Source organism: Myodes glareolus, chromosome 14, assembly GCF_982192425.1.
Source record: "Myodes glareolus chromosome 14, mMyoGla1.1, whole genome shotgun sequence".
Taxonomy (NCBI): Eukaryota; Metazoa; Chordata; class Mammalia; order Rodentia; family Cricetidae; genus Myodes; species Myodes glareolus.
In genome coordinates, this window is record NC_142039.1 from 54,895,625 (window position 1) to 54,907,218 (window position 11,594).

The following is an 11,594-nucleotide window of genomic DNA, read 5'->3' on the forward strand; positions in this document are numbered from 1 at the left end:
TACGAAGTAGGTGCTTAGAGCGCACCCTGGGATCCCACGGAAGTAAAACACTTCTAGAGGCTATGTTTATTTTTGCAGCAGCTCACGGCAGCTGTCATTCTTGGAACCCAGGAAGAACGAATGCAGCTTCTCAAAGCACCCCACTTTTCCTTGGGAGGACGTGTCCCCTAGATTTTAGACTGTAATGTACTAAGCTTTCTTTTATGCCAGCGATTTGGAGGTGACCCTTTAGTAGCCCCCACCCAGCGTGCTGTGACATTTTGCCTCTCCTCGTTAAGGTGTTTCTTGGAAGCACTGCATAGCGTGGGTGTTCCGGTCTTTCTTTACCACTAGAAGCAGTCAGGGTTGAGGCTTTAAAAGAAGGGAGAAATAAAAAGGAATGCCTGCTTTGCTTTATTCCCCTGGGAGGCAGATTGCTGAATTGAATTAATGGTCTACATTCTCCTCTGGGGCCTGATGATGAAGTCAGCCAGTGGTAGGGTTCATCTGGGAACTGTGGCCAGTTTGGTTACTAGGACCTCAGACTGTGGAGGCGACCCTTGCGGTGCTGATTGCTTTTGAAAATGATAATTTCCCATGATTGACTCAACACTCACGCTGCCCGCCTCGCACACAGGCCAGTTGTTTTTAATTAGGAAAATGTGTTGTCTCGGATTTGGGCTTCAGCAAAGTCATCCCGTTCCTTTTCCCCAACTCCCTTTCAACTTTTTCTTTCAACCTGATGAGTTAAAATTAATTATGGATATTAATTAGTGACCTCATTTGCCATACGGTCCAAGGGTTCCTGTTGCCTCTCCGCCTCCCTACTCCACTTTCCAACCCAGTCCTCCTAGATGGCTGTGTTCCTTCAGTAGTTCAGGGCAAAGGGGCCCATGCCAAGTCCCTCTGTTCTCACGTATTTAAAACCCCCAAGAAAGCACTGAGATGATGGGGCCTGTCACCTCTGTCTTCTCTGAACCTCCAGGGAACTGAGAAGGGACTCGAATTCAGCCCCTCAGCTCTGCTTTATGCGCTTGGCTCTTGTTTCTGTTAATGGAAGTGGGCGTGTAGAGGGAGAGATTTCTACCTAAGAACGGATTTCTAGGGCTAGAGATGCATTTCAGCGGGTAGAGTACCTGCCTAGCATGCACAGAGCCCTGGGTTTGACCCCTATACTGTGTTAACTGGGTGTGGCAGTGCATGCCCATAATCCTAGTACATGGGAGGTGGAGGCAGGAAGATCAGACGTTTAATGTCATCCTTGCCTACAGAGCGCCGGAGGCCAAAATTCTTGGATATAGTATAAAACGGTCTCAAAGTAAATATATAAAAACCCTAAAGCCAACTAACGAACTAACTCAACAGCAACAAACCACAGGGGAAACCAAGGAAGAAAAGAAGGAAGATTTTTAGAAATCTGGCCTGTGCTTGGAGAATAGACATGTGTCTTTAGGTTCCCTTCTAGGCTGTTGAAGGGCCAGAGGTTGCGGGCAAGCTAGTTCATCTTCAAGAAAAGAGGCCATCTACAGTGTGACTCCACCCACTTGCCCCTACCCCCCCCCCCGCCCGCCCTGCCCCATAAGCCTCTCAGGAGATTGAAGGGAGAGATTCCTATTCTTCGGCTGCCCACTTCTTCCATGGTACACTCCCAGGACTATGGCCCTTCTTCCCAAAGAGGCCCTGTCTAGAAGAAGGCCGCCAGGGACATCTCGCACCTGAGTAAAGATGCCAGCCTCATTCATCAAACCACCTGTCATCAGCTGAAACATGACAAGCAGCTGTTTTAGCAGCCGAGCGGTGGATTCCTGAGACAGCCAGGCCTGCCCACCACGAGGAAGGGGCCAAGAGCCCGGCCGCCGCCTCCTGGCCGCTGAAGCCCACCCCAACCTGCTCTTCCCATTTGGACTTGACTTCACGCTGGACCCTGCAGACACGTGCACTGGACAGTGGGTCGGAGGGAAGTCTCCCTGCATGGTGCCCACGTGCCTATGCTTCCCTCCAGCTGTCCTCTCCACAGGAGTGGTGGACATTGGCTGAGCTGTTCTGTTCTCATGGGCTTGCACAGCCTCAGGATGTGTCTTTATTGTTTTTACACCTGTTTGATGGTGCTGGGCCAAGTTGCTCTGTGTAGCCCAGGAGGGATCCTTATGAATCTGGCGATTGTTTCCCAGCCCCAGGTCTTGCCAGTCTGGTGTGCTCTGAGCCCCGCCCTGGGTCCATGCGCTGCAGTCCGAAGTCTCTACTGGCTGTCGATCTCTCTGTAATATTTCTCTTGGCCTCTGCTGTTCTGCCTTGTGGGGGACTACGGTGCCACTTGGCCAGTCCATTGTGAGGTCAATGCATGGAAGGCCTGGAAGGATGATGTCCTTTGGCAATTCTTGGTTCTGTGGCAGCTACTTTGTCAGAGCCCTCCATGACACATCTGGGGAGGAGCGGAACATTGATGTCATTTGAAGTCATCTAATGAGTCTGATGCTGTGACTTTGAACTGGTCTTTGTTTTATCAGATGATCACTGGAACTTTACTGTTACTTTTTCTTTTTGCAAGGGAGGGGGGTGTTTCCTTTGGTGGCTCTGGGCTTGGAAACCAGGACCTTGTGCATGTTGGGTAACTGCTTTGCCACTGACCTATAGTTCAGTCTTTGCTATCACTGCTCTCAGATAATGGGAGATTTTGTTCTTGTTGTTTCTGCCTATGACATAACAAGTCATCGGGACTGAGCCTCCTGGGGCACAGTTCTGTCATTGTTCTATTGCTACTTGGGACTAAATTCTCCTTCCGTTTCTTTCCCACCCACCTGAGCATACATCTAAAACCTCTCGGGAAAGCGTGAGTGTCCAACAGTTCCACATGCTGTTGACCTTCTTGTGGGCAGTGTGTGTCTCCAGCCCCTTACATTTCCCCCAGCATCCATTTGGTCGGCTACTAGCACAAGAGAAGTTACCAGAATGAATGTCTCAGAAAACATGTCTTAAATGACTTCATTATGATGTGCAATCTTTGCTGTAGAGTTCAGGGGCCCCGAGTCACAGATTGGGGCTCAACATCTTATAGTGTTCCTGGTACTTCATTTCTGGCTCCCATGGGCTGAGGATGCTGAAGTAGAGGGAGTCAATTTACCATGAGCATCATGGTTCAGAAGAAGCCAGGGCCTTGGCCTGAAAATGCCAACGTTTTGATTTTTCAAAAGAGGGTGGGGGTTTTCTTTGTCATTTTGAGCTTAAGTTAGAGTTTTAGAGCCTGACCTTGGCTTCTCGATGCTTCAGCTGAGAAGGATGTTTGTTCAGAGTGTATTAAATGTACTAGTGACTCAAAAGTGGGAATCATTTCAAAGCCCACCTTTATCATGTGTGGGTTTTGCTATTAAATTGATTTAGGATAATAGTTATCAGGGGAGCAATAGACAGGAAGACCCCTTCTGCCTCCTCCCTAGGTCTCTCCCTGTGATGGTCAGCAATTGGATAAGGCAGTCCAGGTCGAGCATCCTCAATATGAAAATTCCAAAATTGAAACACTTCATCTAACTCCATTTGAGCATCCTGTCCATGTTTAAAAAGTTTCACGTTTTGGGGAGTTTTTGTATCAAAGAAGGTCGGTTTAGGAAATGCAATGCAAGTATTCCAAAATCTGAAACATTTGGGGTCTGGTCCGGAGCATTTTGATTCTCCACCTTAATGAAGCAGAATAGGCAGGCGTAAGATGCCCAGTAAGTTATAGTGATGACCAGCCATGCGAGGGTCCGGGGAGTCAGGAGACACCTCAGTCCAGGAAGTGACAGACTGAAAGCAAGTCGCAGCCAGTTCATGAACTCTTGGTGTTTAAGGGAAATCGTGTCTGTTTTAAGGCATGTAGCTGAGAAGAGACCAGTGTCATATCCTGATGAAGTGGCATGTGTGCAGCCTTGAAATTTTTGAACTGCACTGGACTGGGGTCTTCCTATGGCTCTAGTACAGATGTACCAGTATAAAAGAAGTCTAGACAGAAGGCCAAGCCCTTCTGCAGCCTCTTAAGAAGTTTCTGAAACCAGAACTCTGCCTAGTGACTCCCCTGCACTTGCCTGATGTGCCAACACAAGGAGCTGGTACCTCCTGCACCCCCTCAATGGCATGTTGTTCCACGGGTGGAGTGAGTGGGAGCCAGAGACATTCCATTGGATAAGATGGGGCATAGAAGCCGAGAGATAAGGCAAGGAGAGCCAAGCCCCTGAAAAGACGTGTCATTATAGAAGCTACTGTTTTGCTTTTGTCCTTGTCATTTGAGGAGACGGGGGGGGGGGATAGGAGTGAGTATGTCCTCTTTAAAAGGAAGAGGAGAAAAAGGAAGGAAGGAAAGAGAGAGAAAGAGAGAGTGAGGAAAGAAAGAGAAAGTAAGAGAAAGAAAGGAAAGGAAGGAAGAGAGAGAGAGAGAAAAGAGAGAGAAAGGAAAGAAGGAAGGAAGGAAGAGAGAGAGAGAAAAGAGAGGAAGGAAGGAAGGAAGGAAGGAAGGAAGGAAGGAAGGAAGGAAGAAAAAGGAAGGGAAAACTGGAAAGTCAGGCCATCATGGTTGGCAGCAAGTGCCTTTACCTGCTGAGCCATCTCACTGGCCCTGCCCTCCTGTCTTGGAGCAGAGAACTATATGGAATGGCTGAGGGCCAGGCTTTGCTTGTTATGTTAAGCTTATAGCAACCAGCCCTTCTTGAAGGTGTGTCTTGAGGCTGGTACCAAGTGTTCACATCAGCATGTCCCTGGCTGCCTGGCATCCTGGAGGCCAAAGACAAGACGTGGGCTCTATTTGCTCCCCAGACAGCACCTGTGGCTCATGTGTGCTCAGACCTGCCTGGACAGCATGTCACTTGTTCCTGATGGTTCTGACCTGGGGTCTGGATGGAGCACTAGTAGCCTTTGGGTGGCACTGTGGTGATTCCTCAGATTGGTGCATAGGCTGCCTGTGACTCAGACACTGTCCATGGCCCTAACACTGACCTTGGGGCTAGAGAAGTTTTGTGTTTTTACTGTTTTGTTTTTGCCTCTAACTCTGTACCTTCGCCTTCCTCTGCCCCCACTTGGACAAAGCTGCGGTTTCTTCTTTTCTCCCATTTAAGTGGGTATATTCTTATGAAATTTTAGCTGCATACCCTTTATTTTTTTAAAACCTGGTCTTCCTCAGACCTCTCTTCTAAACAGATATCAATGGTGGTATGTGTAAGAGGATTTTTTTTTTTTTGCTGCCTGTCAATCTATAAAAACAAAACATACCAAAAACTGGGTCAGCATCATTCCACGTGAAACCCAGGGCAGCGAACTCTGAGCTACAGAAACAAGCATCCCAAAGGTCAGTGATCTTCACAAATATTTATGCGCTCTTTGCCAGCGCTCACCATGGAACTATAAGGAAACACAAGCTTGGCCTGAGAATGTCTGTAGGAAAGGAAACAGGAGGATTGAATTCCTGCTTTTCCTCTCTCTGGCCCCAGTCCTTAATAACAAAAACGTCAATGTCTGGCTCTAAAAGAAATAGCTTCTCTTTCCAGAAAGTTCTCTACTGAGCATTGAGGGAGTCAGTCCAGGCGTGCTCAAAGACAGCTGGACGGCGGGGAAGTGGACAGAGTTCTTGGGTTACATGATGCTAGGCCTGCTGCAGAGCGGAAGCTAGGACTCCGGGGTGAAGGAGTTGTTCCTGTGTTCTCACCCCAGTTATCACACGCTGACCAACCAGGTGACCTTTAGCTCACTTCCAACATAAGCCAGCTCATTAGAGTAAGGTCCCCAGAAGGAATGCCGTGCCCTACCAGACACTAACTATCCTGAGGTCTCCACGCCACCCGTGTTTGTGTCTGGTTTTCCTACAGGTCGAGGCACTTCTGTGCCCACTCCTTCATATTTAATCATTTTCTCCAGAAGGCTGTCTTTATGATTACCATTTTGTTGTAAACTCAGGAATGGCCAAATCGGAAATCTAGAACAAGGTGGAGCAAGGCCTGGGGTCCTGGAGTTTCTGTCCCCTCTCCAGGTGCACGGCTCTCTCACAGCCTCGGAATATACACTCATCTGGGAATGTCGCCATGCCTCATGGTCCAGGATTTCTATGTGGTGGCTCAGTCCATTTTGTGTTACTATAACCAAGTATCTGAGACTGGGTACTTTATGAGAAAAAGCTTATTTTAGGTTACAGTTTGGAAGCTGAAAGGTTTGGCCAGGTACATGTGATAAAGACCTCATGAAGTGTCACAAGATAGAAGATAGGATCTAAGGACAGAAAATGATATATACAGAAGACAGTAAACATGGGGTATTGACAGAGGTTTCTGCCCTGCCCAGTCCCACAATAAACACACAGAAACTACATTATTTGCAGTACTGTTTGGCCAATAGCTTAAGCATATTGCTAGCAAACTCTTACATCTTAAATTAACCCATTTCTATTATTTTATATTTTATCATGAGGCTCGCAGTCTACTGGCAAGGTTCCAGCTAGCAGCCCATGTCTTTCTCCTCTAGCAGCTCCATAGCTTCTCACTGGCTCCACCTTCTTTCTCCCAGCATTCAGTTTAGTTTTCTCTTCTAGCTCTGCTTTATCACAGGTCAAAGCAGCCTCTTTATTTATTAACCAATAAAAGCAACACATATACAGAAGGACTTCCCACATCAGTGGGGTGCCCTTGTTTTATAGGAATCTACTGTCAAGGTAACTGATCTATTCACTAGAAAGGCATGTAGCATGTTATGAGGTGGTACCTCATGACGTCATTACCTCCTGTGAGGCCCACTTTTTTCTACCCTCATACCTTATCCTGAGGACCAAGTTTCCGGCATACAAACCTTTGAACAACATACCATGTATGAACCATAGAATACAGGATTTTGTTGTACACAATCAAATTATTGGTCACATGATTATACTCAATCTCCAAAGGTGAGGCAGGCCCAGAACTCTAACTTTCTTATTATGTGCTAGGGTTTTCTGGTGAGCAGCACCCGTCTTGAAGTTTTCTAGGGGCCTACAATGAAGGATATAGGTGTGGGTATGTGGTGGGGGGCTTGTTAACATAACAACGACACTCCTGTCAGCAAATTCCAAGGGCTTTCTATGCCCTCTGCTAGGAAATAGAAACAAAAAAACAGATTATATATGTATGAAACAGGACATCACTTTGTAGCTCTGGCTGAACCAGAACTCATTTTGAAGCCCAGGCTGGTTTTGAATTCATGATGAGTGCTGCTGCCTCAAATTTCCCAGGTTCCTAAATACTAGGATTACAGGTGTGTACTTCCATGCCTGATCATGCACATTTCTTATTATTCTGCACCTGATCTCTGAAGGAAATTTATTTAGAAATCTCCACTTTTTATATAGCCAGTGATTCTAAGACTAATCTAAAAGATTTTGAGGAAGTTTAGAGGAAGAACAATCCAGAACTAGATAAATTAAGGCCATTCCAGATGAGTACTGAAGTCAGGGATCATACAGTTGACCAGGACAGTTGCAAGAATCCAAGGACCTAGAGCCTTGGAATATTCTGAAGACTGAACCCATGCATTCAGCTGGCAGGAAAGAGAGAGATCAGAGATCCCAAAGAAAGTGAGGCGGTCTTATAGCTGGGTATAAAATTTTATATTAGTGGAGTTATCCTTAATGAAATTTAATATTTGAATGCATATTTTTGTTAATTTTACCATCAATCTACTTTGTAACCTTTCTTCAGTCTGAGTTAACTTTTGAGAAGTTTGCTGTTTAATATACTCTAATTTCACCGGAGTTTGACATCATAGGAATTTATTTATTCTGCTTAGCACTCAGCATGCCTTTTCTTTGAAGGTGTTTATCTTTCTCAATTCTAGGAAATTCATAGAACCTTTTAGGTCTCCAAATATCACTTGCTCCCTATCACTGTTGTCAGGAGTTCCAGACAGAAATATGTTGGTTTAGTATTTTGTCTTCCAAGTCTTCCTATAGATAGTCATATTTTCCTACCATTTACTTTTATATTTGAAGGTTTCTTGAAATGAATGATCTGATTCTTCACTCTAGTCTTCCATTCTATTTCCAATGCTTATCGTTTTTATATAGTCTACTTGTTCCTTTTTCTTTTGCACCCACTTATCTTTTCCTATCTGCCCTGTTCTTTTATCATAATGTTCTTGCTTTAGTATGTCCTGCCTTTCTATTATTTAAGCTTCCTGCAATCCTGAATTTGTGTCTTCTCTCCTCTTCTTTCTTTTTCATTGATGGGTTATTTTCAGCAGGAAAGGTGGGTCTATATTCAGAATAAGAATCCCTCATGCCCTGAATAAAGAAATTTCCCTCCATGGTAGCTCTGAATTGGCTTCTAATGTGAATTTGAAAATACAGGGGGGAGGGGGCTGTCCTGCAAGGTCAGGTAGGTGGGGTGGGGGGGGTAGGGTTGGAAATGAATAAATATTTTTGTTGTTGTTTTGTTTTTTTCAAGACAGGGTTTGTCTGTGTAACAACCCTAACTGTCCTGGAACTTGCTCTGTTGATCAGAGTGGCCTTGAACTCACAGAGATCCACCTCCTCTGCCTCCCAAATGCTGGGATTAACGGCGTGTGCCACCATGCCCAGCTGGAAATGGGTAGATTTAGAATCAGTAAATATTTGACCCCACATCTCTCTTTCCAGGCCACTAGCCTCGGTTGATACTGTTTCTTTACAGAATTCTGAGTTCTGCGTACTTCTGATTTGGGGTGAGGGTTAAAATGTGAAATTCCAGTTCGAATACATTTGTTAGGTAACTCGCTGGTTCACATAGCTGATGGACAAGTGCAGGGGTGGTATGCTGTGCTCCAGTCTCTGTCTTTTCTTGGCCAGTTTAGAGGAAGGCTCTTCCTCCCAAACTTCTTTTCCTCTTTTCCTTTCTCTGCCCTCTATGCCTAACAAACACACCTACGTGTCTTTTAAAAACCCCGACTCATCAGACCGGCTCAGACTCACTTCATACTCCACTAAAAGGTTCACGTCATTGTTGGTGCTGTGAGTCCTTCATTTTTCCAACTTTATCTCCCAACTCCAACCCATTCCAACAGGACTGCTCTCCCTCCCCCAGCCCCTCACTGTCCCTCTGTAAGCTTCAGTAGTGTTGACTCTACATGACTCTTGACCATGCCATCTGTATTCTGAGTTGGAGCTGGGCACCCTGAGTACCGTTCCCACACAGCCCCTTTGAGTCTCCAAGACAGAAGCCGCTCGTGATTCATCTACTTCCCTGGGTCCAGGCAGGAGACATGCATGTCACAGCAAAGCTGTTCTGATGGCTGAAATGAATCAAGGTGTCCCCGGCCTCCTGGTGAGGGTGGTTAAGCCAGGCCGATGGCTCCTGAATTGTACAGGCAGCTCAGCAGATTGTTTTGGGGAAATGCTGGCTTTGGAATGGTTTAGGGCACCCAGAAAGGGCTCGACAACAGCAGTGAGGCTGGAACCCACGAACAGGGGAGTGTGGCCTCCCACTGTCACCATTTCCCCCATTGGGGGGGGGGGCAGAAGCTGTCACCCAAACTCCATGCCATGTCTGGATAGTCTACATGTGAAGTACAATGACGGTTACCTGTTAATGAGTGCCACCTCTCAAATCCAGTGGAGATCACCACACATCCATCTGCAGACCTGCACAAGGCAGATTACGGATGCACACCTGCTGTTGAAAGGTTGCCATGAAATAACAGGGTGCCAAAGCAGACCCTGGGACGGGCAAAGTGCAGTGTGTTCTAAAGCTCCTCTGGCTCAGTGCCAACTTTCTCTAGCTCGTCACACTCTTTCACAGACAAGGGGAATGTATTATTTAAACACTTGAGCCACTTTTGAAACCAGATTAGAAAAAAAAAAAACCAAATGACTAATTCCCCCAGAGGCTCTAAATTTAGGCAAACAACTGGGAACTCAACCAAACTGCTGGGAGACCATGTGTGTCAACAGGGACCTGGCTCACAGTTGCCCTGAGTGTCGCACAGTGCCTGGCATGTATGAGAGGAAAGCTCTCACGTATGTTTTTAAGTGAAGGAATTAATGAGTACCTCTTCTTTTATCTCCTCCAACAGACTACAATAGCAGTGAATTAAAAACAGCCTGCAAAAAGCATGAGCTTTATGTGAGCTTCCAGGACCTGGGATGGCAGGTGAGTCCTCAGAATAAGGATGGGCCTTGATGGGTACCTTGTTCATACCTCACCCATGGCTGCCGCCATCAGCTTCCGGGAGGAGCTGATTTTGGAATCCCGGGAGCTCTCAAATACTCAGGCTGTTGGAGTAAGGCAGGAAAACCTGTGCCCCCTTTATGGTTTTCTCTCTTTCCTCATTCTTTCCAAGCCTGAAGGGCGTGTATTTGGACATTTAAGCAACTTTTACTTAGAAACAGGATTACAAAAAAAAAAATCTGATTAATAATTTCCTCAATAGCTCTAAATTGGCTCACCCAGTGGGAGATGTTTGGCCCATACCAAGTCCAGCTAAATGTACTGAGAAATGGGAGGTAAGAGTTGTTCTCTATGTAGGTGGCGTTACTTTGACAGGGCTGTAATGGGATCCTGCGGATGACCCTTTGGGTCTAAGTAGGCATGACAGATCCTGGCCTACAGTGTTTTAGCCGACCATTTTTCAGCTATATGACGATGTAGGAGCAGTATGTGTTCTCTAGAAATAGTGCTCTGAGTTTTGAGGTTGAGCCTTTCTGGGCTGGAGTCTCCTCAAAATTGGACATGCTGGGTGACAGCAGCTCTCAGTCAGCCCACAGTGCACTGTGCCTCAGATAGGGTGTTTGATATTTTAGGTGTATTATGGGCATTTAACGCTGGTGTTTTATTGAAATGTAACCCCCATCCTAAGTCAAGGAGCACTTAGTAAACGGAGTCTTTTTGTTCAACCATAACCAACTCAGAGGCTTATATTAATTAAAAATGCTCAGCTGATAGCTCAGGCTTATTACTACATAACTCTTACATTTAGATTAACCTATTTCTATTAATCTATGCATTGCCATGTGTCTCATGGCTTTACCCATCCTGCCTTGCTTTTTGGGCCACTGGCTGGCTTCTCTCCCGACTCCACCCTCTTTCCCATCATTCTCAGTTTGGCTTTCCCACCTAACTTCCTACCCAGGTACCAGCCTGTCTGCTTTTTATTAACCAATGAGAGCAATACATATTTAGAGTGTAGAAAGGACTCTTCCATGGCAGCATTTGTCCATCAAGCCAGCCACAAGCTCAATCCCAGACCTAACAGGTTTGCAGCAGCTAAGTCACACAAGCCCATGGAAAGACTGAGGCTCTAGGGTCAGACCAATCAGGTTCATACCTTAGCATCACTTGAATGTGAACTTGGGCAGTTCCCAAACTTCTCTGCCTGTCCCCACGCTGTGCACCATGATCAGTGTCTTCTCTTGGGGTCACTGAGAGTGCAGATGATGTAGGATCTTCTACTTCTTTTTGCTTTATCTCAAGGACTGGATCATTGCACCCAAAGGCTATGCTGCCAACTACTGTGATGGAGAGTGCTCCTTCCCACTCAACGCGCACATGAATGCCACCAACCACGCCATTGTACAGACCTTGGTGAGTGCCCTGACCTGGCAATGAGTGGGATCGAACCCAGACCAGGTTATCATTCCTAACAGTGCCCGCTCCCATTTC

At 46.2% G+C, this 11,594-nt stretch overlaps 1 protein-coding gene across 1 annotated transcript in view; it reads left to right on the forward strand.

The window, feature by feature from the left end:
- The window catches only part of Bmp6 (bone morphogenetic protein 6), a 148,487-nt gene that overhangs the window by 135,440 nt on the left and 1,453 nt on the right, over positions 1-11,594 (forward strand). Inside the window, exons 5-6 of the mRNA XM_048422993.3 lie at positions 10,009-10,085; positions 11,406-11,516. Of these exons, the coding sequence (XP_048278950.3) occupies positions 10,009-10,085; positions 11,406-11,516 (188 nt within the window). The remainder of the gene's footprint in view (positions 1-10,008; positions 10,086-11,405; positions 11,517-11,594) is intronic.